The 26,880-nt window shown below is 43.1% G+C and overlaps 1 protein-coding gene across 2 annotated transcripts; it reads right to left on the minus strand.

Annotated features, from left to right (window-relative positions):
- Positions 1–496: 496 nt before the first annotated feature.
- Positions 497–25,235, minus strand: LOC147229184 (doublecortin domain-containing protein 2-like). 2 transcript variants are annotated; one of them, XM_086156030.1, is made up of 9 exons: positions 22,997–25,235; positions 21,210–21,264; positions 14,549–14,625; positions 14,136–14,270; positions 13,855–14,004; positions 13,437–13,491; positions 12,540–12,723; positions 2,304–2,371; positions 497–1,892 (listed from the first exon to the last, which is right to left on the minus strand). In XM_086156030.1, the coding sequence occupies exons 1-9, from the start codon at positions 23,242–23,244 to the stop codon at positions 1,059–1,061; spliced, it is 1,806 nt and encodes a 601-aa protein (XP_086012156.1). In that variant the 5' UTR covers positions 23,245–25,235; the 3' UTR covers positions 497–1,058. The 2 variants fall into 2 exon arrangements, with proteins under 2 accessions (XP_086012156.1, XP_086012155.1); XM_086156029.1 differs by having other exon boundaries at positions 22,958–25,234.
- Between the last annotated feature and the right edge of the window lie 1,645 nt (positions 25,236–26,880).

Genomic DNA, 26,880 nt, shown 5'->3' on the forward strand with positions numbered 1-26,880 from the left:
CGGTTGAAAAATACTGCAATTTCCCTTTAATTTTCTGGCTGTTCATTCTCTCAGTCTTTCTGATCCAAGGTGAGAGGTTGAGGGGAATCTACTGGTAAATTGAGAACTCCACCCCCCACCCCCCCCCGCCCTCTTCGTGTTTTCGCTCTACTTACCCGATTCACTTTTCGGATTGTTGCAAATGCACCCCCTTTTTTTTTTTTCTAAATGAATCTTTTTAAAAAAAAAGTGCATCATTTTGAATGATCTAGAAAAAGTTCGATTCCGGCAATGTTTCCGTGTGGAGTTTGCATCTTCTCTGCAAATCAAAAATAAATGAATGAACGATAGAATCGGGCCGCATGTTGACAAGCGCGTCGACACGACCGACAATTCCAAGGTCACGCTGGAAAGATGCGTGAAGGGGATTTCGACACTATTTCGATGTGATAAAATACTACAAAACAGGGAGGAGGGGGTCAAGAAATAAGTTTACCATTTAATATTTTTAGGCCACTCATGTTGTCACACCGTATGAACAAGAACGTATGCGGTGGCGTTCGTCCACCGTTCAATACGTACACGATTGTTGAAAAACTCATTAAAACACAATATTGTTATTCTATAATTAAGGGACAGCACTATCGTATTTGGACGTATCCAAAACTTGCATGCGTTGAAAAAAAAAAAAACATGAAATACATATTTCTAAAAGAATCATATCCTTTAACCCAAGCCTGGGCTTTATTTATTTTGCTCTGAAGCAGTCAAAACGAGACAGACATTAAGCTTCTGGGGTGGCAGGAGAGAAACATTAGCACGTTCCATTGAATGATAAACTTCCTTGGCTTTCGCCGTGTCTTTCAGACGTGGTCGACTTTCCTTTTCTACGAGTCGACTCATTCAAAGCGTCTACGGGCAGAAACTCTGCATCGAACCTACTAAGGCCATTAAGTGAGATTACTCTTATTTTATTTCGCTATTTCCTTTTTATTCGGGCTGCTCGCTCGCTTGCTTATGGAAACGCACCGCTTTACTCATTTCGGCGCCGCTCTCCAGCTCCTCGCCCCCTTCGCTTTTCAATCTCGACTTGCCGAGTCTTTTAAACCGTCATCTCCGGCGGCCTCCCTGTTTGCCCGGGCGCCGTCGCTTCCCGACCGGCCGGTCGTACCCTCTTTTGTTTCTCTGGCGTTCTCATTTGTCTCATTATCTGACTTCCCCGGGTCACCGGTGTTCTGGCTCCCTTCCTGATCCTCCCCTGCGTCATTAACCGGGTCTTCGGGGTCATTCTTATTTTCTCCGGGTCGCGGCGCGTCGTTTCGCTCGTTCTTATCGCCCTCTGAAGGCGTTCGGTCTCCGACGGCTTTCCCTTTTATGTCCCGGGTCTTTTCAGCGCCGCTACTTCTGCTGGAGTTCGGCTCCTCCCCGCTCTCATCTCCAACCTCCTCCTCAGGTAAGGCTTTCACTTCTCCCTCCTTTTCATTATTTGGCTCTTCAATCTCTTCCCTCCCTTCTGCCGCTATTTCACCAGTTGCCTCTCCATCTCCCTTCCCCTCTGCTTCGCCGGCTGAAGTGTCCTCCTCGACGGTGTTTTCGGCAGAGGCCTCCTCCTTCACTTCTTTTACCCCTTTCTCTTCGGGTACCGCCGCGGCTGCTTTTCCTTCTTTTTCATTATCCGGCCCTTTATTTTCCTCCGCTGCTTTTCTTTCGCGTTGGCTATGTGATTCATTTTCCAGCTTCTCCTCTCTGCTCGATGAAGTGTCTTCTTCAGTGGTGTTTTCGGCGGAGGCCTCCTCCTCCTCTTCCTCCTCCTCCTCCTCCTCCGCCTCCTCCTCCTCTTCTTCTTCCTCCGCCGCCGCCGCCGCCGCCGCCTTGGGCTTTTCACCGTCCTCCTCTGAGACCGAGGCGGATTTCTGAAAGGGAAATAATAGGAAATGAACGAGGATCTCGGGGAAGATGTAGCTTTTGATTGTTTATACATCTGATTCATGAGCGCCTCTGAATGACTGGAGTGAGAGATTAAATGTCTGAGATCTGCTGAATGCAGTTCGACTCGTAAAAAACAACCAAAAAAAAAAAGAGATGCTGAAGTTTCGATGCCTCTTCATGTATTCATTTAAACGAGAAAGTAAATCTGAATTATTTTGCATGCAAATCCTGAGGTGCGTTTTAAAGCATCAGGTCACAACGGCGACAAAAAAAAAAAGTATTAACATCGGATGGACAATTTCAAGTTTAATTCAAATTCTAAATTCTCGGTACATTTAAAGAAAAGTGGGAATACGTGCACAAAACACATGCTTTATGTACACAAAACGCCGTACCTCTTCAGCTGGTAGATCATGAGTAGACTTTTCTGTGTTTCCCTGATCAGCTTTTGACTCCAGGTCATCTGGACGGAGACGGGGGGAAAGAAAAAAATCCCAAAAATGGAGATTGATTGGAAGCGAGAAAATTCAACATCGCAAATAATATCGGCAAAGTGGGATGATGGAAAAAAAAATAAACAAAGGTGTTTTATTGTTTAGTCAATAGGCGGAACATGAAAGTGAATGATAAGCATCATCCATCTGCGCACTCAAGATATTGACCTCGTGACACGGGACTGCAGGTGTACACACTTGTTTGGAACTGTAAAAGATAAAACTGCGGCAGAAAAAAAAAAAAAAGTGAAAATTAGTCAATTATTGCAAAAAGCAGGAATCAAGTGTAACGACGCGCCCATTATGAGGTTCATTACAGATTCTGGGTCAGTTCCAATGTTCGTTTTTTTTTTTATCCATTAGCTCTTCTTGGGTTTTTTGTTTTTTTTTACCTATTCAATGAAAAAAGTTCATTTTTCTTTCGCAAAAAAAAATCAAATAAAATGTGAAAACTAAGCGCTTCTATCAGGCTTTTCTGCCTCCTCGCTGGTTTTCACTTTGTTGGCATGTTCAGCTAAACAGTACATGCCGGTGAGTCCCAAAGCCCAAACCTGCTATCGGCAGCACGTTCTGTGTTCATCAACGTCGGAAAGGTTTCTTTTTTGTAAATGTTTAGTCAAACAACAGACCGACCGCACCTGAGACACGAGGGGCTGGGATTGTGACGACCTCCTGTCACGACAGGATTGCAGAAACCGCAAAATCACACAGGATCAGATAAACCGGGAACAGCCTTCGGACAAAACTAGCCCACTCTGATCGCCCTACAAACATGTAGAATTTAGCTGAGGGAATATAAGATGAATTATATATATTTTTTTTCCTTTAACCAGAACTATTTGGCTCCATAAGTGTTCTGCGAAAGCCTCATTCATTTGTTCAATGACCGTTTTTCAAACCCTCCACTGCGAATTCCTCAACGCCCGTAAACTGGAACCCACTGCAGGGACGGTGAAATGTATTCGATCAGTGGATTATTCTCCAGCAAGAGAAAATTTCTGTTGAGTTCCAGCAGCTTTGATTTAGCAGCTTTGCGCTGCAGGTCTGGGCAAACACGTTACAAGAGCGACACCTAGTGGTCACAAGTGGAACTGCACCCTGCCCTGTTGCAGCTGTAAACAACTTCTCCTCACAATGGAAATGTGCCAGAGAAAGCCAGTAAAACATTTTACAGGCTCTCAGGGGAGGGAGCACAGCTGGAGCGCTGAAGGTCATCAGGCACAACGAAACGACAAATGTCATTAAAGTATCGTGATTGTCGTCATTATTTGCCAGCGTCGCCTTAATGGACAGATAAGGTGACGGGTGTTGCACCTTCAGTAGTTTTCGGGCGACGCCTTCCTGTCCTCGCAGGGTACAAAAATGAACCCTACAAGTCATTCATCCGGAGTGATTGGGATTTCTTACGCTGCTTTTTAAGAGACAGCCCGGCGCTCAGATTCTCTTCAGGCAATTACGCGAACGTCTCGAGGATCCTCTTTGACTGATTTTTATAGATTCGTCTTTGCGTCCCGGTATGAAATAAACCTGTTCGGATCAAAGTGTGCATCCAAGAACCAGCTGTTGAGGAAAGACAGGTAAGAAGTTCGGTTGCACGAGGATAGAAAATATAATGAGTTCTACGACGGGTGAGAAACAGAGATAAAAACTTTCATCATTTCCAGTGTGAACGACCAATCTGTTTTTAATGAAGACCCCGTACTGTAAAATCAATACCGGCGGCGCAGTTCATTCACAGGAGCCAATCAAGTCGGACATGTTTGTTGGAGTGCAAAATGAATACAGGATTTTTAGTTTTCAAGTGAACATGTGCATCAAAAGGACTGGCAGTAATTAACCCTAAACATCATAAGAGGAATTCAACTATACGCTCTGATAAACAACATAATTACACACTTGTTTTGAAACACTGGATGAGACTGAAATATTTCCAATCAGAAATAAGCGGCAAAAGAGTGGTTAAAAAAAAGGGGGGGAAAAAACATAACAGTGTAATTAGTGTCTGGAATATTAGTTTTCCTTTCTCTGCATACCAGTTAAAGAAGAAAAATGACTCGGGTAGAGATTAAAAGAGTTTATGAAGACATTTAATGCATTTCAAATGCAAAACTGATTGAAGTTTAGCTATGGTGGAAGATGAAACGTCATGGTAATAATAACGGACCTCTTTAAGAATATTTTATGGAAATTGCACGCATTCATTAGGGAAGCAAGCCAAATGACTGAGTGTAAGCAGAAAGCAGCGGATGAACCGCTACAACTCCAAACATCCAAGACTGACTGAAGGATGAGGTGTCGGCTCATGAAAACTAGAAATGATATAATTACTATGTTTAGAATCTCCCCTTCTCAGGACTCATTAAATTAAATATATTTTGGATTTGGTGCTGGAAATGAGTGGTGTGTGCGCTGGGGTGTTTCTTCTTTCACTCGTATGCCACTTCCACACATACACACACACACACACACACACACACACATACAAAAAAAAAAACACGGAGAAAGCACACCCACGTTTCAGAGGGAGTGAAACATCTCATCCGTCAATGTGAGATAAAGCAAGGATGCAACAGTAAGTGGGTATAATTACTCATAGAAATGGGATTTGCCGCCGTTCTCATGAAAGCTAAAGTTAATGACTGCCGTTCTGCAGAAATATATATTACAAAAAAAAAAAAAACTCCAGCACAATTGAAGATGAACCGATAGCGTGTCGTAAACAAACATTTCTAACAATCCGCAGTTCCTTATTTCCCAAACTAGCAAAAAAAAAAACAAAAAAAAACAAACACTTCCTTACTGTATAAAAAAAAAAAGAAAGAACAAAAAACATTATTTTGGGGACAGGTATGACAAAAGAAAAACAAAAATCTCAATTTGTCTCTCTCCCATCTCAACACCCTGGTTTCTTATTCTAACGTCGCGTTGCTCTGCTTTGATATTCATTCCCATTTGATGTGCTGATCCAATTCCAGTCACTGATGGAATTCACCATGCAGTTTACACCAGGTAGCATGATGTAAATGTAACCCCATTACAGTATACATATATATATATTCATATGAACCAACTTAATAAAACAATATGTGTCCGCTCCACATGGATTACTGCCCATGAACCCCAACCGGAATTTCGACATATTTTCCGGAGAGAAGAGGATTTTAACAATCCCGCGTTCTCGTTAAATTCTTTCGATAAGCTCGTTCTGGATATGCGTGTTGTTTTTAATAGCCGAGCGTGAAAAAGCCACACGAGCTCATTGTACTTTTAGCAGATTAGCCACATGTTAAAGGCACTCAAGCCTTGATATACCACTTAATGTCCCTAAATCACTCTCTGTATATCACCACACGCCACAGAGTACATTGCTTATTTACACCCAGCTGAATTACCCCACTCAGCACATGGCTGAGTTATGGCATTGTGTAAAACAACAGTAACTCTGAATGGCAATTATGAAATGCTGCCACTCAGCAATTGTGCTCCGTTCACCGACCAGAGCCCCGTGAAACCATTTAATGGCAGCGCGGCCCGCATCCCACAGACAATCCCAGTTGTTACCGCGTTTATGACATTCATTACGTATTGCAACTCTTGATTCCATGGCTGGCATGCACACACACACACACACACACACACACACACACACACACACACACACACACTCAAATCAATCTGGTAGAATTCCAGCTGAAAACTGATTACGGATTGAATTCAGTAATTTCTTCCAGATGCATCTTAGAATTCCAAATGAATCTCTGCTCTTTAAATGTGTGCAGTTCTGTTTAGCTGGCGTCGCTAATATGACGCTGTGCTCACATGCAGAGCACAAGTGGCAAACTCAAGGTCTGCGGGCCAAACGAAGCCCGCCATGTCATTTTATGTGGCCGGCAAGAACGTTTTAAAATAAATAAGTTAAACTACATTTCCCACTATTCATGTTCCCCGCAAAGTGACGTCGTCCGGCCAGTAGATCGCAGTGTATCCACAGCAAACAAGTGGAATTGGGACATACAAATGATCCCTAAATGTCCAGGAAGAGAAAAGTTGATGCCGATGGAAGGCTGTTTTAAAAAAAACGGGAAGGTGAATACATGTTTGTGCTTCGAGGCAAAAAAGGGGAATGTCTTTTGTGTTATGAGGCGGCGTCGGTTGTCTAAGAATACGATCTGCGTCGGCGTTTTGACACCAAACAAAGCTAAGTACTGTAATTTCCGGACGATAAGCCGCAACTTTTTTCACGTAAACAACGCTGCGGCTAAAATATGGACTTTTTTTTGGGGGGGGGGGGGGGGGGGGGCTAACGAGCTTCACGCCGCTAAAACATTTATCCTCGTCATATCGGACCGATGAAATGACTGGGATATTCTGAGTCCGTTCAACTCCGACACCGAAGAAGACGACTTTAACGGTTTTAGCGCGCAGGAGGAAGACCAAGGTAGCGATCGGCTAGCCGGTGCGGCTTATATTGAGGTGCGCTCAACAGTCCGGATATTACGGTATGCTAAAGTTAGCCTTTTGGAAAAACAACAAAATGTCCAAGAATTAAGAGCCGAACTATGATGGCTGCAGAATACGTTCACCGAAGCCACATCCAAAAAAAAAGAACGAGTAAACATCGTTTTTTTTACATCTACGCAAATGGATATGTAACATTTTGGACTTGAATGAGTTATTTAGCATTAAAAAGTAGTTACATTTATTCTACATTTCTACTGTTACGTTCCATGTGGCCCTTTGAGGGCAACCATGATGCTGATGTGGCGCTCGGTGAGAAGGAGTGAAACCCCTGCATTAGGTGGATCTGTAAAGTCTTATCTTGTTCAACAAGTCCATCCTTCAAGTATTTCCTGAAAACGCCATTCTTCAGAATACCGTTGGACTTGCTAGTTTGAGGTCAGGAGTTTGACTCCAGGTAACTTGGGGTTGCAGTCCAAAATCAGTGTTCTGAGTAGTGAACGGTCAACTCCGTACGGAAGTAGCAAGCAGCGCTGGGTGAAGCAAAGCTCCGATTGGATGCCTTGAGTGTCTTCGATGAATCGCAAAGTGCGAACGCGCAAGAACGTGCATTTTTTGCCTTTTCCAAACCTCAAACTCGCATGTTTCAAACTCAAGGTCCGCGGGACAAACGTGGCCCGCCACCTCATTTTATGTGACAGAACGTCCGATTGTCTGAAAATAAACAAGTCCAACCATGAACTACACATCCCACAATGCATGCACATCATGTTACCCGCAAAGAGGTCAGATGGCAGTGAATCTACATTAATGCCATTTGCAACAAGAGGAATTTAGAGATACAAATGATCCCTAAATGTCCAGGAGGAGAAAAGCTGATGCAGATGGAAGGATGTTTCAAGTCGCAATGCTCATGTAACAGTTTGAATGAGCAATACATTCCAAGATATTTAACATTACAGAGTATTTACACTTATTTTACATTACATTTATACTGTTATTGTGACATGCGGCCCTTTGAGGGCAACCATTACGCTGACTTGGCCCTCAATGAAAATGACTTCTCATTTTCCCGCTCCATCTTCTGTTTTGCCACCTATCAGACGATTTATTCTTAGATTTTAGATTTGAACAATTCATAAAATTCATGCATTGTTGACGACGCTTATCTTACGCAAAGGGCACGGTCGCGTTGGACACGCAACCGTTCAAAAATGCAAAAATGCAAGTTTGTGAGAACACACGGGTCGGACGCTCCCGTGACGCACGTGCACGGTTTCAAATGCGTCCGTGTTTCCAAAACCGTCCAATCGGGTAAAGTCTGCAATTCGAAATCCCCGTTAAATCAACGTAACAGTAGACAAAGTCAGCCGGCGATAGACATAAATAGTGTCGTGGAGGAGAGATGCAAATGATCTGATTTAATTTAATTAGATTCATAATGAACTTCAGAAATAATCACCGAGGAATGAAGAACAAGTAAAAGCGACTGATGAAATGAATCTTCTCACACGGCGTGTAAAACATCTCCCCTGCCCTTTTGCTTTGGTTCGAGTGTCGAAGGCAGATACCAACCGCGCAGACGGCGGCGCCGCTATCGCAACTACTCCAGACGTGCGTCTGGCGAGCTCAACCTCAAAAAAAAAAAAAAAAAAAAAAAAAACGCGCAAAAACGACTAGATTAGACTTGACATATTAAGAAAATTTGTGTCAGTGCAAGTGTCAGACGTTACCCTAACCCTGTACTGTATGTCACAGCCTGCACTGTTCTGTGTCACAGCTGAAACACTTGTTAACAGATTAATGTGGCAGATTAGTGCGGCTATCCCGCTCTTTAATCCAGTAATCCTGCATCAAAGGGTCATGAAGAACCTTTTTTTTTTTTTTTTTCGCTGTAGAGAAAAGGGGAGATGAAAGAAGCTGGAAAAGGAAGGAGGGATAGCGACAGATGGCCACGTTGCTTGAAATGTGACACACATGAAAAAAAAACAGGAACAAACACAGGAGTTTAAACACAGAAACGGGGAGAAAACTTCCTTTAAATGTTGCCGTTTCACATCCGTCGCCGCTCAGGCTTTTTTTTTTTCCTACTCCCTCTGACACAAGCACACATTTTAAATGCACAACTTCTTTGTGTACATGCCTCCTGCCTTCTAACTCCGTTTTGAACTGCGTTTCACTCTGACAGGCATTATAGATACATACGCTAACGGGGCTAATTCCCTGAGGCAGCATCACATTTTTGACACCAGAGGCAGAGGGCTGATCTGACTGAACGCGAGAGAGCGTGCATGGCACACACACACACACACACACACACACTGACTTTTCTCAAACACAACCAGCAGCCTTCTCGCATATTCAACTTGTTAAGCATACCCTGAATGTTTTGAGGTTTTGTTTTGGGTCCGCCCTCCCCCCCCCCGCCGCCGCCGCTGCAAATAGTTTTCACTATACTACCTCACCTTAAAAACTTAGTTGACTCGAAATCAACATACTTTCCAGCAAAAATAATAGGGACGGACAGAATGCGGTTCCATCACGAGGGCGTAAATTGAATTGGCGGCGGCTGCATTGAAAGACGGAGCCTTGTAGATGAAAAGGAAGCGGCGGGCTATTCAGAACATGGAGGTTTTGTGTAAAGTGGATGCCCTTGAGGGTTCAATGCTTCCCCTGACTTACCTGCGTTTGTTTGGAACTCGGTGCCACCAAATGACATGAAACAAAAAAAAAAAAAAAAAAAAAAAAAAAAAAAAAGAAGGCAAGATGAGTGTCGCGCTGAAATCTTTCAAGGGACTCCATTATAAAGATTAAAAATAAAACAAGCAAAAAAAAAAAAAATCTCCAGTTATTTATGTGAAAGCAAAAAAGAAGGAAGACCTCTGGCTATGTGTGATTTAAAGTCGGAGAAGCAGTCATTTCACTCCTGAATGACTGGGTTTCTAGTTACAGAATATTAAAGTGGTATTTGAAGCGCTACAGTTACGATCCGCACGTGGAAATAGCGAAATACAAATCAGCCGCCGTGTAATTATTATTATTCCGAACCTGCAATTGTGCGGCTCGACAAAACATACGTGCAACTAATCATTTTTAAACGTTGAGTATGTTCAGGCTCAATTAGCCTCCAGAGACATTGTTTAACTCGAGTAAAATCCTCCGCAGACGGGGCTCATCGCGCGCCAAATGCGACGCGACGTCGCATTTACGCCACGCGTGTGTCATCGCTCTCGGCCCGCCGGCCGCCGTTATTTCGAGGGCTCCGCTTTGATGAACGCCAATCAATTTCAAAAACAGGCTCAAGAAATACAAGCACGCCGTTACGCAAATTGTAAATCCTCCAAGGCGACGACGGCGTGGCCCCCCTCATCGCGCCGCTGATTATCGGCGGATGAATTTCCCCGCATCGGAAAAAGAGCCGCCTTCCATTTTTTTGTCGATATCTCGCCACATTTCTTCCCTCTCGCCCTGGATATCCGTCTTTGTAACCAAACTCTTTTTACAGAGCGGCAAATTTGCCTCAGCAAGGGGTCTGGATGCACCGCGACCCCGCTTTGAGGACTACAAATAGAGAAATTACCAAATGAGAAGGCGATTATTCGAAACCCCCGGACGTTCGGTATCTCGGTTCTTTTTGTCGTCCTCCCGAGACTCGAGCCTCGCCGTCACCCACCAGCCCAAGTGTTTGATCAGCGCGCATCAGCGCAGATTCTCTCTCCTCATATTCATACTTTCTGTCCGTTTTTCCACCGTTCCCGCTGCTTTTTATTCTGAAAAAGCTTTTCTTCAATCTCTTATTTGAGTCATTAAAGTACAATGTTCACCACCTCCATAAAAATCACACACACACACATATATATATGATATGGCAATATAATTGGTCATATGCAGCCTTGTGTTTGTGTGCAGGCCAAGTGAAAAAGATGTGTTGATAATGTGGTCGAGCACGAAAGTTTTTAACGCAAAATGTTAAGGCTCGAGTTCAGACCTTTGGTGACCTTTGCCGCCCGCGACGCGTCAAACCGCCTTTTCCTCGTCTTGGCCGAACATTCGGTCCATAAATGCACGGGACGCAAATTCTGGAGGTTTTTTTTCCCCCCCCTGATGTTTCACTCTGTGTACCTGGCAGATGCAAACTGACCTCCCCGTCACAATGGAGTCGGCAGAGAACAGAGGGAGGATCTCCAGTTAGAAGGTCACCGTCTCATTTGTCTTGTTTCTTATCTCTTATCTCTCCCGCTCTCTGCAGAGTCGCTCCGTCTGGAAATCCTTTCATCCCGTTTCCCTCCTTTTGGCGCAAATACTTTTATAATGACACGACACCCGTGTCGTAATCTTTTGTTTTTTTTTTTTTTTTTTTTTATCTTCCCTCCAATTTTCCTGCACAGCACAGCAGACAACCAATCAGATGATTTTTTTTTTTTTTTTTTTGTTTTATTTTGTTTTTTCTTTTCTTTTTTTTTTTTTTTTTTTGGAGTCGCTTTCTTCTCTGGCTCAAAAGATAAGATGTGTTTAGACCGATGCCGGGTATTCCGGGAGGGGGCAAAAAAGCAAAAAAACATCAAAAATATCTGTGCTGTGAATCACTAAAAAAAAAAAAATAATAATAATAAAAAAAGAATGCTGCGGTCCTACTGGGATCAAACCGTGGCCGCAGCTGCTCCGGGGCTGCTAATGGACAATGAACACATCTGGTCAGCCAATCGGAAGCTGCAATTTCGCGGTTTGATTTTAAACAGGTATAGGTGATAAACACGATGAATAAAACCTCAAACATCTCACTGTGTCATCAAAAGAAAACGCCAAGATGCAGACGTCCGGTAATATTTCTCATCTCGGTTGCAATATAACCTGATTAACGGTCTTATCCAATGGAAATGGATTTTTTTAGGGGGCAAGAGACACACAAACGCACACCCACATTCCTCATTCCTCTCTTTTGATCCAAAATGCCAGTTCCCCTGAACCACAGACACAATTCTCCACACTCTTTTGAGCTGCTGTCAACTCTCCTGCCAGAGGAAAATCGTGAGGCGCAAGAGGACGTAATGAGGCACGTTCTGCAGCGGGAGATACAATAAGGTCAACCGCGGTCCCTTCTTATTGTTTAAAAACTCCCCGCAGCCGCATGGCATTCAAACAAATAAATAGAAAGCAAACGTGTACAAACACATGATAATTTGGAGGAAGACGCCCCGAGTCTTGTGTTTCTGGAGTAGATTGAAACAAAACTGAAAACCAGCCTAGGCGATGACGTAATGGGTTTCTTGTAATGCAGTTTCATGTCATCATGTTTATGGCCACGCTCGCCGTTTCCCGCGGTGCAACAGTGCCACTGGGTGGGCGTGCACGGGCCTAGCAGGTTACATAAGATTGCGAGAGGCAGGCATGACATCATAGGTTCCTGTATTTGAAATAAATAAAAGCGGATACGTTCGGCGGACCTGTATTGATAACGTGAAATTCGGGTGACGGGAACCGTCACCTTTATTGGAATTATTATTGATAGTAACAGGAAATAAATGCGATAAAAAGGGATTACTCCTTCAATACATATTTCATGACCGCTCTGGAAGGGGACCTGCGACTCGGTCATTTATCCCGACACCAAATGCTACGACCGTGAGATCGGAATTAGATACAAGCGCATTCGACTCCATGAATATTTTACTTTATTACCGTTGTCCGAGATGCAGAGGGTCATGCTCTGTCCGCTCCTCCTCTTCCTGAGCGACAGCAGCCTGGCCTGGGAGATCTCCCTGACGATGGAGGACAGGTGCTCTTTGTTGGTGCCGCCGTGAGTCGGAGGAGAGATCTTGTAGTTGCTGTCGCCGCTGTGACTGGTCCGGACCACGGACTTGGGCTGGAGCAAGTTGAAATAGAGGTCAGGGGTAATTGGTGGAAAAGCTCCTACACAGTAAAGCTGACCGGGGATAAAATCCATGAGTGTATCTTTACTCGGGGACATTTGCAGGTAGATTAAAAAGAATCGAACAGCCTGCTTCTAGATTTAAAAATGGACTAGAAAACAGCATTAAGCAATTACAAAACAAAAACACACACCTGTAAGTCTCCGCTCATGTATTCCTATTTTTTTTAATTTTATTTCTATTTTTTTATTTCATTTATATTTTTTTGAATTTAATTTATATATATTTTTTTATTTAATTTCTATTTTTTTTTAATTTAATTTCTATTTATTTTTTATTTAATATCTTTTTTTTTATTTATTTAATCTAGTAATAATCACAGGATTTCAGTCCGATGCCAAACAGCTGATCTGGCAATCCTGTTTTGAATTAAATTTACATATTTTTTTAATTTAATTTCTATTTTTTTTTATTTCATTTCTATTTATTTTTTATTAATTTTTTTTTTTTTTTATTTAATCTAGTAATAATCACAGGATTTCAGTCCGATGCCAAACGGCTGATCTGGTTATCCTGTACGATGTTTCCGCGCTGATGTCGCATCGCAGCTGCGCCGTACGAGAGTGTCGAAAACCCGGGCTCAGTCCAACCAAGTGTTTTCAATTAATCCAAAGAAGTACATGAACATGGAAAATGCAACTCTTACGTTTCCATTTTGCTTTGAGAATCTGTAGATGGGCGGCAGAGAGTAGGCTTTCATCCTGTAAAAACACAATGCATGTATAATAAATGACTGAAAATGATTTCAGGGCAGTTTCTTTCCACTCATTGGTTCTGAAATCCCGCGCGAACGACCTTTAATTCATATACAGCAACGCAGCCGTTTGAATTGAGCTATTTATAGGCGGTGAACTTTAGCGGATACGAAAAGGTGATAACAAGGTGAGAACGAAGCCCGGAGGAGAAGCAACACATCCAAACACCAAATTCTCCAAGAACGGCTCCCGGTGGCCATTTTTTCCGGTTTGAGCGTTTCCAAAGCTCGGTGGAACGCCGCCGTTTGATTGCGATCCCGGCAGGTGCGCGTCAGGTTGTCGGACTTTGTGTAACGCCGGAGCACCGACCCGTTGACCCTCCGTGTCCCTCTTGGTTTGGTGAAAAGTAGGTCGCTGTAGGGGAGCTTCTTGAACCTCTCTCTCCCCACGGCCACGTAGAGTTGACCGCTCTCCAGCTGATTCCCATCAGTCACCTGCTGGCCTTCATAGGTATAGAGACTAAATAAAAAAACAAAAACAAAAAAAAAAAAACAACCGAGTCTCCATCACTGTTACCGTGGTAACCATTTGTTGAAATATCAATCATTAGAAAAACAGCCTCGGCTCAACGGCGGCGGTTTCTCATCTACCTTCTCACTCCACCCAGGACTCTCAAACCCATCTTCTCCGTGACGGTCTCCAGGATTCGGTCGAACTGGCCGAGCATCCTCTGGTGGATCAGCAGCCTGATCGCAGGGTTCAGGACGTCTCCGTTTGCCACAACGCTGCGTGGAAAATACACATTCACTGCACGTGTTGAAGCAAATACTTCTACGTGGATGCAGAGACCAAATGTAGAATCTGTGCCATCCCGTGTTTTGTATATATGTAAGCGTACGTTATGGTAGCACCTGCTGGAGATTCGTGCTACTGCTCAAATATTGCACAGTTATGATCACCTGATTCTCCACAGGTAGATGAATGAATGTTTTGAAATGCACGACAGGAAATTCACTAAGTAACCGGGATGTAAAATGTGGAAAAATGGGATACTTGGACTCACAATATCGGACACGGCTCCTTGATTGGCTTCAGAAATCTGGCCGATACGATGATTCGATTCTGAGGAACGGGTTTGACCTGAAAAAGAAAAAGAATGGAGAACACACAATGAAATCAAAATTAAAGCACATTTGATCACTCTCTGTCCGAGAGGAATTAGTTTCTTGATCGAGAGAAAGTCAGAGGAAACACAAATGTCATATTTGCATCTGGATTTTACTGGTGGGAAAATGCAAAGTCTCTGTAGCGTTTTGTATTGAAAGCAACCGGCAAAATGCCTATTTCTATGATGGATATTACCAAATAAAACAAACATGTCCATTTATTATGCATTTTTGTGGATGTTTATTTTAGTTATTATTGATAGTAGCTGACAACATGCATATTTCTTTCTTTAGCAAATAAAACAAAACATTTCCAATGAATAGGCAGTTATGTGTATGTTTATTTTAGTTATTGATATTTTTAATACGCATTTTATAAAAACTTCATTTTTTAAAAAAAAATAATTAAATTATTAAGCATTTTTATGCACGTTTATTTTACCAATTATTGATAGTAACCAATAGCATGCATATTTCTATGAAGTTATCAAATAAAACATTTCCATATAGTATGTATTTTTGTGTATCTAATGCAGCTGCACAGAGCAGTGTCTCCCTGAGCCGTTCCCAAGCCCAGATAAATGCAGTGGGTTGCGTCAGGACGGGCATCCGGCGTAAAACTTTTGCCAAAACCAAACATGCGAATCGACCATAATGACCAGCTCACACCAGATCGGTCGAGGCCCGGGTGAACAACGGCCGCCATTGGTAGCTATGACCTACAGGGAACCAATGGAAACTGGGCTACTGTGGGTCAAAGAAGGAGAGGAGGACGGCGTGTTCGGAAGAAGAGGCGAAAGTGGAAAGGAAAGAGTCTGGGACTGAGAGGAGGGACTCTGAATATCGAGACTATGACAGGAAAAGGTAGAGAGTTGGTCGACATGATGCAAAGAAGGAAGGTGGATATACTGTGTGTCCAGGAGACCGGGTGCAAAGGTAGTAAGGCTAGAAGCTTAGGAGCAGCCTCAAGTTGTACTATTGTGGTACTGACAAGAAGAGAAATGGAGTAGGAGTTATTTTGAAGGAGGAGTTCGTAAGGAACGTCCTTGAGGTGAAAAGAATGTCAGATAGACTTATGAGTCTGAAACTGGAAACTGAAGGTGTGATGCTCAATGTTGTGGTCATTGGTGCAGACTTCAATGGACATGTCGGTGAAGGCAATAGAGGGGATGAAGAAGTGATGGACAGATTTGGTATCCAGGATAGGAATGCAGAGGGACAGATGGTGGTAGATTTTGCAGAAAGAATGGAAATGTAGTGAACACATTCCTCCAGAAAAGGCAGGAACATAGGGTAACTTATAAGAGCGGAGGTAAGAGCACGCAGGTAGACTACATCTTGTACAGACGAGGTAACCTGAAAGAGATCAGTGACTGCAAAGTAGTTGTAGGTGAGAGCGTAGCCAGACAGCATAGGATGGGGGTTTGTCGGATGACTCTGGTGACAAGGAAGATGAAGAGGACAAAGACAGAGCACAGGACAAAGTGGTGGAGGCTGAAAAGGGATGGTTTTCAGGGAGGAGTTAAAGGTTCTGGGTGGTCAGGGTGAGCTTCCAGATGATTGGACAACAGCAGCTTGTGTTATCAGGGAGACAGGTAGGATGGTACTTGGTGTGTCATCTGGAAGGAAAGTAGATAAGGAGACTTGCTGGTGGAATGAGGAAGTGCAGGAGTGTATACAGAGAAAGCGGTGGGAGTAGAGGGAGATACAACGTAAGGTAAAAATAGAGGTGGCAAAGGCAAAACAAAGGGCGTATGATGACTTGTATGCTCGGCTGGACACTAAGGAGGAAGAGAGCAATCAATACAGGTTGGCCAAACAGAGAGATAATGATGGAAAGGATGTACAAAAGGTCCGGGTGATTAAGGATAGAGAGGGAAATGTATTGACAAACGCTAGAAGAGTGATGAGAAGAGGAAAGAGTACTTTGAAGAGCTGATGAATGGGGAAAATGAAAGCGAGGCAAGGGTAGAAGAGGTGACTATTGTAGACCACAGAGTAGCAGAGATTTGTAAAAGTGAAGTGAGGAAGGCATTGAAGAGGATGAAGAGTGGAAAGGCAGTTGGTCCTGATGATGTACCTGTGGAGGAGTGGAAGTGTCTAGGACGATGATGCATCCGGCCAAAAATACAGAGGCAGAAATTCCTGTAAAATGTTTTATTTTCAGAACACCCAGATCAAACCGTCTCCATATGATTGGACAACAAAATACAACAGAAAATCAAATAGTGGACTCAAAAATAACTTGCTCCGTCTCAAATGAAAGCAGAGAGCTAATAGCAGCAAGGGCACGACGAGATCGCCAACAGCCTCCTGGACAAACAAGACGGACCTACATACAGATGGTGGTCAGCACCATTACAACATGGGCATTTTAATCATCTTTCAACATTAAAATGTAACACATTTCAGTGATGTATCAAGGGATTTTTCCCCATGACGCGCCCCAGGATGGAGCGTCCCAATTGAGGCCAGAACGCAACAAATGCACCCTTTTTGCCACGGAAGAGACCCGTCAACGGCAAGGAACATGATGAAAAACGAAGCACCTCCACCCCGTCTGCACGTGAAACAAATTGTCCACGCAAGGGCCACACCGAGAGCCACACGACCCTTTGGAAATTTGAAATGAATTAACACTAACTTTTTTTTTTTTTTTTTGCCTTTATGGGATGTATAAATAAAATATGTGTTGCATTTTTTTTTTTAAATCAATAAACTGCAGAGAAAATGAAATGACATTTCTGCAAAATATTTTGAACTCCCAAAAAAAGACGTTGGGTTGAAGGTTATTTTTAAGCAAAATACTCAATGTGAGTCATTCTTGTATTTCTGGAAAAAAAAAAAAAAAAAAAAAGGCCAAACTCAAAATATCCACCGCTCGCAAACCAACAATGCCGTCCTCTCTCTGCCATGTGCAATCGCTTGTTAACAGCGACAAAAAAATTTGAACACATTTTATTTAGATGTTACAAGATCGCCATAATCCTCAAATGCAAAACGCAATTTTAAAAATGAACAAACAAAAAAAAATTTTAATTGAATTTTCATGAATTAAAATCCGTAAGGAGCTGCACCAGAGGGGTCGAAGAGCAGCGGGTTGCCGACCACTGATCCGATAACTTGAACTTGAGTGACTGTACGTAACTAACGGTCACTATTTAGAAGACTGAGCTTGCTAAAATGAATTAAAAAGGTTAAAAAAAAAAAAAGACGCATACGTTTGCAAACAAAATGAAAGAAAATTACAAGAGAGTAAATAAATGTACTTAGAAGTCACAAAAGCCCAAGTGACCATGTATTCCTGCACAACATGGATCAAGTCAAAGTCATCTTAATTGTAAATGCAGCCGTAAATTCAAACATACACAGCATTGAACTGGCGTTACTTTAAGACCCACACTGCAAATTTGCAAAAAAATGACGAATTATTTCTCAAAGAGAAAGACGACGAGTTACGCTGCTGTAGATGTGGTTCGAATGCCATTTTTTATTTTTAAATTTATTTTTGAATTTTTTTTTTTTATTTATTTTTAAAGTGACTGATATACTAGGATTTTACGCTGCCTTTTTTGCATTGGACATCGAACCTCGCTCGATCGATCGGTCTCATACCAACCAACGGGGAAAGGACAACAGAGCGCGAGCGAAGCGGTTTGCCGCGGCCGGTATCGACAAGGATGAAACGATGTGATCAGTGTCTTTATTTAAAAATGTCTCAAATGAATCCCGTGTAACGGACGGTTTATTTCTAGTTGGTTTATTTTATTCTCGTCATTGCTATTGTCACTCTGTTTCTATTGTTCAGTTTTGGTTGTCTATTTTCACACCTTTACTAGTCCATTCTGTTGTCCGTTCTTTTCCCTGATGTTGCTGTTGTTCTTCCTGCTGTCTATTTATTCGTGCAGTTTTCTGTCTTTTAACTGTCTATTTATATTCATATTTATTTGACACTATAACTGTTTCGCTGCTGCTGTACAAAAGAATTTCCGTGATGGGGATCAATAAAGTTCATCTTATCTTGGGCAATATTTCTATTGCTTTAGTGAAAGGAAAGAAAAATTTCCTTTTGCCTAAAAACTCTCAAGTGAAAAATGAATAAATACTTTTATTTTAAAAAAATGACAGGATTTAACAGCAGTTTAACAGCAGGAAGGACCTGATTCCGACCTTTGCATGTTCTTTCCTCCGGGTTCTCCGATTTCCTCCCGCGGTCCAAAAACATGCAGCAGGTTAATTAGAAAAAATAAAATTGGGAAAAAAATGCCCCGAATGAGCGAGTGAATGGTCGTCTGTTTGTAGATGCGGCCCTGCGATTGACCGGCGCACCGCCTTAAAAACAGACAGGAGAGTGGGTTTGCATTAATGGCGGGTTTCTATTCAAGTTAATACGAAGTCCAGAAGCCCGGGTTGCTCTGGAATGAGGGATCAGAACCTCGGGGTGAGCCGGACGAAGCAGGATAAGCTGCAGAAGACGGACGGAGTGGACGACGTTTCCACCGGCAGGATACGTTTAATTAAAAAAGCAAAAACGAGACATATCGGGCCGCCTGGGTCCGATCGTAGCGCCATCGATCCACGCTGGTCCGCCCGGGAGGCTGTCGTCACATGTGTTAGCTTCTCCGCTAACACATCACCCCGTGGCGGGGCAGAAGGTCGTAACCATTACCAGGGCGCGGCCCACTCAGCACCGTAGAAGGTCAAACAGTCAAAGAGGCCGACCGTATATACCGAGCTGCGCGAGACAGCTGAGGGCCCGCGGATGTCACAACTCCACTTAAGAAACTAGAAAGAGGCAAGATGTGATTTAATGCTAGGAAGCTACGAAAAACGACCATTAGACCAAAGCCATTAGACGTATCTGCTGAGGAGATCCAGCTGAGTCAAGACCGGGTTAACCATTAAGACGGTTCCCAGGCTTCTTTCATCACTTAGCTTCCCACTCCCAAACCAGAGCGCCGCGGAGCTCATGGGGAAAGCGGTGAAGCGAGCCCGTGCGTTGGGATGAGCCCCGACCTGACCTTATTTCATCATCGCCGCTCCAACTGAAGACAAATGGAAGCGGAGCTTCCATGAACTCAACGGCCGGTTTCTTTCAGCGGAAAACCTGGGTAAAGTAGAAGCGTTATGAGAAAAGCAGGACACGGAAGCCCTCGCTGCTCCTCGGGGTTCATCCACGATGGTTAAATGCAGAATATCGTCAACATACCGTCTTTGCTAACTTATAAAACTGACCGTCCGGTCAAAACCGCCATATGTTCAATGAGTCCCAATGTAAACAAAGAGTCAAAAATCCCATTCAGAGTGTGTCATCGTAAGCAGAGCAGCCACTAATAGTTTTACCGGTGTTTTTTAAGGACTGCAAATATTCCTCTTACCTGAATTATCCATCAAATCAGGCTTAAACATATGTGTATTACTAGCAGAGAGCTGGAGGGCTGCCTGAAGAGGCTGCTTTCAGCCTCATCCAATCAAAGGCAACTCCAAAGTAAATTGGGAGGTAAAATGCAAGTATAATGGCAAGGCAGTAAAAAAAAAAATTAGACGGAAAAAAAAACAAAAAACGTAGGTCGCAAGGAAACACTTCCAACACCGTCCATTTAACTGAGCCCTCTTTCGAATTTCCAAAGCCCGATAATTATGGTCTTTGTCAAAAATCAATTAGGACAAGAACCAAATTTGCTGACTGTCCAGCCAACTGAGAGTTCTTATCATTAACTTATACAATCAGCAAGGATAAAGACAGGGAATCAGCGTCCTTATAAACCAGTTGGGCACGATTAACGCTCGCTGGTAATCACAGCTGCGACAGAAAGCTCTCAAGGGCTATCAGACCGAAACGAGATTCCTGCTCGCCGCTGAAAAGACAAAACTCAGAGCCGTTACTTGATTTACGGGCTGAACACAAAGACGACGACGGCTCCGGAGCTCCGGACGGTTGTGAAATTCGCAGAAATCTTAAAACATTTCATCGGATGGAAATAACGCCCCCTGAGTCACGGTTTTGATTTGATGGTTTATTTATTCTTCCTCTCCAAAAAGAGTAAACCATCTGAATTAAGCATCTCTATTGTTGAAAGGTGACCTGCAGTTGACTTTCAAAATAGATGAGCCGAGTTCGGCCGCGAGATCGCTGGTGATTAAAGATGCATTGAAGGCCGGGATGATTATGAGCCATAAAATATTAACGCACGGTCGCCAAGACAATAGCAAAGTGCACTCATCTTGGGGGGGCTGAATACCAAACATCACACCTCGCTTACATGGTCTGAGCCCTTTCCTCTTCTCAAAAGCAGCGGGAAGCAGAATTAATGTTACCAGATCCTCATGTATCTTTCATCGGGCGTCCTCCTCACATTAAGGAGGACAAAACCAGCAAAATTAAATCTAACGATAGACATGAATCCATAAATAAATGGGGTTATTTGTTCTGAAAGCGGTGTAAAATGCCATGAACGGGTCCATTCTGTGAATGCAAATACAGATATCTGATAGCTGAAGAGTCAAAATGTTAGATAAAATACAAAGTACAGCATTTTGGTGTCACTTTTGTCTTACCTGCACTGGTAGAGACTGCATCTGCCTCTTCTTCCGCAGGCTGATATGCAGGTAACTACAAACAAAAAATAAAGTGAGAGGATGTGAGAATCCAGTGGATGATAGTCTTTAAAAAGTTTGATTTTATGAATAATCTAGTTTACACCTTGGACAAAAAAAAAAAAAAAAAAAAAAAAGACTTCTTACAGGTTGCAGAAGGAGATAATTGGCTTGAGTGACACCTGCAGTATCAGAGGGACGTTGGTGACGAACCCATAAAATTAAAAAAAAAGTACAGCTACAGTGTCATCAAATATCCCGAATCCTCATTTTAGACCGCGTTTACAAACAAATTTAAAAAGTGTGAGCATGTACTCTGGTATCTGTGCTGTCCGTTCTATCGGGCCGCCCTGCTCAAGTGTTCACACGCCGATGGCGGCGGAGCAGCCGTGCACAGCGCCGACCGCAAGGGGAAGGCCGGATGTCCCAGGACGCCACGGGACGCCACGGGACGCCACGGGACGCCACGGGACGCTTGTTCCCAGGGAATCGGAGTTCAGAGACCTTCAGCTCTGCTGCGTGCAGCACTTTGGAGATGGAAGCACGTGGACTCATGAGATGGACAGACAATTTGGGGAGAATATTTGAATCCCAAAAGAAGGATTTAAGAATTTTCATTGTTTGGGAGATTGAGGAAACCCATATAGACATACATATATATATATTTATATATACACAAATTTCTTTATTATCATTATTTTTAGTTTTTTGTTTTTTTTTTACTGTATTCATGATGTTCGCAATTTAGCTGCTGCTACCCCATGTGCCCCCAAACTTCCCTTGGGGACAAATAACGTTTTCTGATTCTGATAAAGTGAAACTTGTAGAGTTATACATATTATTCTTTTTAAGAAAGAGATAGAGGGTTTCTGTCAGATAGCGACATTTTGAAGAGGCACTGACTCGGAGATCCAGAAATAAGACATTCCTCCATGACACAGAAAGTATGACAAGTGGCCAAATTAATAATAATCAAAATGTGAAAATTCTGAATCCTGTCAAGTTTGAAGCAACATTTAATTCACTTCCTAGTAAAACTGGCTCTGCAACTTTGGTGTTCAATTACTTCTTTGCAAAATACATGTCAATGCATATGCTGATAGGTTGTCATTTTATTTGATTTTCTTATCTATATTATTTAAATATAGAGAGGAATGGCGTCCAAAGAAATGCCCGAGACGGACAGGTAGGTTTCCGGACTTCCCTCAAGCCTCTGACTTGCATCCACCTTCCACCAGAAGGGCAGGGAACGGTTTTCAAACTCGGTGGCTCCAGAATACGTTCCCTGTTATCTGCTTTGCGCCGCTTCCGATAAAGTGTAACACAAATCCCATTATCTGCAGCGTAAGTCCTTTATTTTTAGGCACGCTTCTCCGCTGATCTGGCTGACCCCGAGCTGTGACTCAGCAGGAGTTTAACGGCCGACTCGTCAACTCATTTCCAGCTCTAGCTGAGATTTTGTTGTTTTTTTTTTGAATGGGATCATCCGATTGACCTCTTGGCTTCCCATTTGGTTCAACGTAATCAACTGCGACGGGATTTAACACGACGGAGGGGATTTTAAAAAAAGGTAAGAGGGACTAAAATACCTCCAGATGATGAGAAAATCTAAATAGTCATCATTTAACTTCTATGCATTATTTACTTTCTGCACAACTACTTGCAGGAATCCTACTTTTTTTTTCCAACTGTGTCATAAATGTTCTTACTCCATCTTTTTAAATCTCTCTCTCCCAGCAGCGACGTACTTCTCCCCGCTCTGCAGGCTCTCCAGGCGGTCCACTTTGTGGCCTCCCGTCGGCGTGTAGATGTTCCTCACCGCCCCGAACGGCGCCTGGATGCCGCCGGTCACCTCCCGCAGCAGGGTCTCGAAGTTGCACACCCGCTTGTGGTTGATGACGATGCGGCGAGCCTCGTAGTGCGGGTCGCCGTTGCGGAACATGAACACGTTCTTCACGACGGGCTGCGACAGGAAGTTGGGTTTGTCCGAACTCATGGTCGTGCGTAAAAAGAGCTGCGAAGCGCGGCTGCGGAGATCGGCCGTTACACGGGAAGCGCAACAGGTGGATCCGGGACGAGGGGCATTATAACGGCGTGGCGGCTGGAGATCAGCTTCCCGGTGCGGAGGAAGACTTATTGCATCGATGCAACCGTCGGCGTCCCGGTGCGCCGACGCCACCCATCCATAAAGGTGCGCAGAGCGTGCAAAAGCTGCAGCCGCGCAGCTCCGCCGGCTGCAGGTGAGAGAGCTCCAGCTGGCGGTTCGGCGGGCCGGCCGTCAGGAGAGCCCGTCCCCTGGGATCGTATCTATGGGAACAAGGCGCAATCCTCCCCCCCCCGCTACACCGGCTGCAGGCAACTTCGTGCAATCACCGCTGAAGTCAATCATTCAGTTGAGGAGCAACGAGAGGTCACTTCAAAAAAAAAAAAAAAAATTTAGAATGTGTGGTGAAAAATCACGAGAGATTCATCAGCATCCCAGAAAAAAAAAAAAAAAAAAAAAAAATTAAAAAGCATATGCAGGGTCTGCGGCTGCCTGGAGGGGAAGTTAATTGGGTATCAGGAGACCAATTGGAAGCCCGGGTTGCCACTGACAGCCCGAAAGTAGGACACAAAAACATGTTTGTTTTGTGTACTATAATTATGTGGCACAACAACAGGGAGCTCTGGACTGCGTGTCCTTTAGCGCATTATTGTCAAGTGGCATATTCACAACCCAGCCTCTGAAAGCAGTTCACACTGATATGGAAGTATTCTCGATGCAGAAAGGAAATATTCACATTATACTTCGATATCATTCACGCACTTGTCTTCATCAGGGATTAAATTACTGCCCATTTTGATCTTCGTGTAACTGTCAATCAAACCTTTTCCTCCTCTTGTCACCACTTTGTGTCTTCATAGAATCAATCCCTCAACAATAACACCCGTTGTGATGCAAAGCAACGGATCTTTTGGATCTGGAAGGCAACAACAGCAATCTCTCCAGATGTGATTCAGCCCCGAAGCCACCTGATGGTGCCATAATCCCCCCCAAACCCCCCAAATCCTCCCAACCCCCTCAGACTCTGCGTTGCATCCATAGATAGATGGATAGACTTTATTATTCCCAGAGAGAAATGAACCTGTCATAACAGCCAGGTTCATTCACACATTACAAATGGTTGCATAACCAAGAGAAAGTAAATAGAGTGGTTTCAGCAGAGGAAATGTACACACAAAGAGCTGGATATATATATATATATATATATATATATATATATATATATATATAGGACTGTCACAGAAAATTGGAATATTGTGATGAAGTTCTTTATCTCTGTAATGCAATTACAAAAACAAAAATGTCATATATTCCACTGCAAATCAACTGAAATATTGCAAGCCTTTTATATTTCAATATTGCTGATTATGGCTTACATCTTAAGAAAACTCAAAAATCCTATCTCAAAATATTAGAATATCATGAAAAAGTATTTTTTAGTTTTTTTAATTGCATTACAGAAGATAAAGAACTTTATCACAATATTCTAATTTTCTGAGACAGTTCTGTACATGTATATAATGGATATAATAGATAAACAGAGACGGATTATTTAGTTTTGCATGGTAAATATAGCGAATCTAAAAGGCCACTTCCTTAAGAAGAAAAATGTGACTATTAAATTTTATATTCTAATTCTAATTCTAATATTTTTTTTATCCTTGTCGCTTCATTCGCATCCTGTTAATTGTTGTCATTGTTATTGTCACTCTGTTACTAGTCTTATCCTTGTTGTCGTTTCGGTTGTCTATTCTCACCTCTTTTTTTGATTCTGTTGTGTATTTACATTCTTGTTTTCATTCATTTTGCTGTCTATTTTTTGTGGATGTCTTTTGCTATCCTTTAATTCACTCTCCTATGTACACATATATTCATATTTATTGATATTGTTGTTGTTATACTGCTGTGACAAACCAATTTCCCCGATGGGGATCGTTATAGTATTATCTTATCTTTTTCACGACTCACCTTAGAAAGATATGGGAGGAAAAGACGACTGCAAATGAAATAAATGCATGAACAGACCGAAGTGTCATTTCCTTGATTTGAATGCAGACCATAAGATAATATAGATCTTCTGCACACAGCAAATCATAGTTTCTTCTTGCACTTCGATAAAGAGGCAACGGTAAGAACGCTTTTAGTTAGCGCTTGATCGGCCCCAAGAAACGTTACCATCGGCTTATTGCACTGCAGGATATCCCACGATGCACTCCTATCATCACCCCAACTCTTCTTACCCCGCCTGCACTCGCTTCCCTTCCTCCATGCATGATGGTCACCTAGGCTCTCTCATCCCGCTGGTTCCTGTAAAGGTGCTGCATGATCTGCAGCATCTCACCGGACATCCACCATTTTTATCTATTTGATGAATATTTGAGCTGGATCATGACAGCTATTAGCATGTAGCTGTTAGTGCGACTGGTATAAGTAGTAAGAGATCCTTTGTGTCTGAACTTGTGGACCACAAAGTAGCAGAGATTAGTAAAAGTGAAGTGAGGAAGGCATTGAGGAGTGGAAAGGCAGTTGGTCCTGATGACATACCTGTGGAGGAGTGGAAGTGTCTAGGAGAGGCAGCGGTAGAGTTTCTGACTCGATTATTCTACAGGATCTAAGAGAGTGAGAAGACGCCTGAAGAACTATTGAGGGATATAGAGGGATAAAGTTGATGAGCCATACAATGAAGTTATGGGAAAGAGTAGTGGAAACTAGACTGAGAGTAGAAGTCAGCATTTGTGAACAGCAGTATGGCTTCATGCCCATAAAGAGTACTACAGATGCAGTGTGTGCTTTGAGAATGCTAATAGAGAAGTACAGAGAAGGCCAGAGGGAGCTGCATTGTGTTCTTGTAGACCTAGAAAAAGCTTATGACAGGGTGCCAAGAGAGGAGCTCTGGTATTGTATGAGGAAGTCTGGAGTGGCAGAGAAGTATGTTAGACTGGTGCAAGACATGTATGCTAGCTGTGAGACACTGGTACGGTGTGCTGTAGGGGTAACAGAGAAGTTCAAGGTGGAGGTGGGACTCCATCAGGGATCATCTCTGAGCCCCTTCTTGTTTGCAGTGGTGATGGACAGGCCGACAGATGTGGTGAGACAGATATCTCCATGGACCATGATGTTTGCGGATGACATTGTGATCTGTAGTGAGAGCAGAGAACAGATTGAGGAAAATATAGAGAGGTGGAGGTATGCTCTGGAAAGGAGAGGAATGAAAGTTAGTCGCAGGAAGACAGAATATATGTGTGTGAATGAGAGGAACTCAGGTGGAACGGTGAGGCTACAGGGAGTGGAGATCAAGAAGCTGGAGGATTTCAGGTACTTGGGGTCAACAGTCCAGAGTGTAGGAGAGTGTGGAAAAGAGGTGAGGAGACGGGTTCTAGCAGGTTGGAATGGGTGGAGAAAAGTGTCTGGAGTACGAAGAGATAGAAGACTTTCAGCCAGAATGAAAGGAAAGGTGTACAAGACAGTGGTGAGACCTGAGATGATGTTTGGACTAGAAACTGTTACAATGACCAAAAGACAGCAGGCAGACCTGGAGGTCACAATGATGAAGATGCTGAAGTTCTCTTTGGGAGTGACCAGGATGGA

This window comes from Fistularia commersonii, chromosome 11, assembly GCF_037954325.1.
Source record: "Fistularia commersonii isolate RoL2024-O1a breed Wild chromosome 11, RoL_Fcom_v1.0, whole genome shotgun sequence".
Taxonomy (NCBI): Eukaryota; Metazoa; Chordata; class Actinopteri; order Syngnathiformes; family Fistulariidae; genus Fistularia; species Fistularia commersonii.

Coding starts and splice junctions, on each gene's coding strand:
- LOC147229184 (XM_086156029.1), bottom strand. CDS start 23,244: ATGAGTTCGGACAAACCCAACTTCCTGTCGCAGCCCGTCGTGAAGAAC. Junction 14,271..14,548: donor AAGGAGCCGTGTCCGATATT/GTGAGTCCAAGT, acceptor TTTTCCACGCAG/CGTTGTGGCAAACGGAGACG. Junction 2,372..12,539: donor CCTCTGCATCTCGGACAACG/GTAATAAAGTAA, acceptor GTCTCCGTCCAG/ATGACCTGGAGTCAAAAGCT.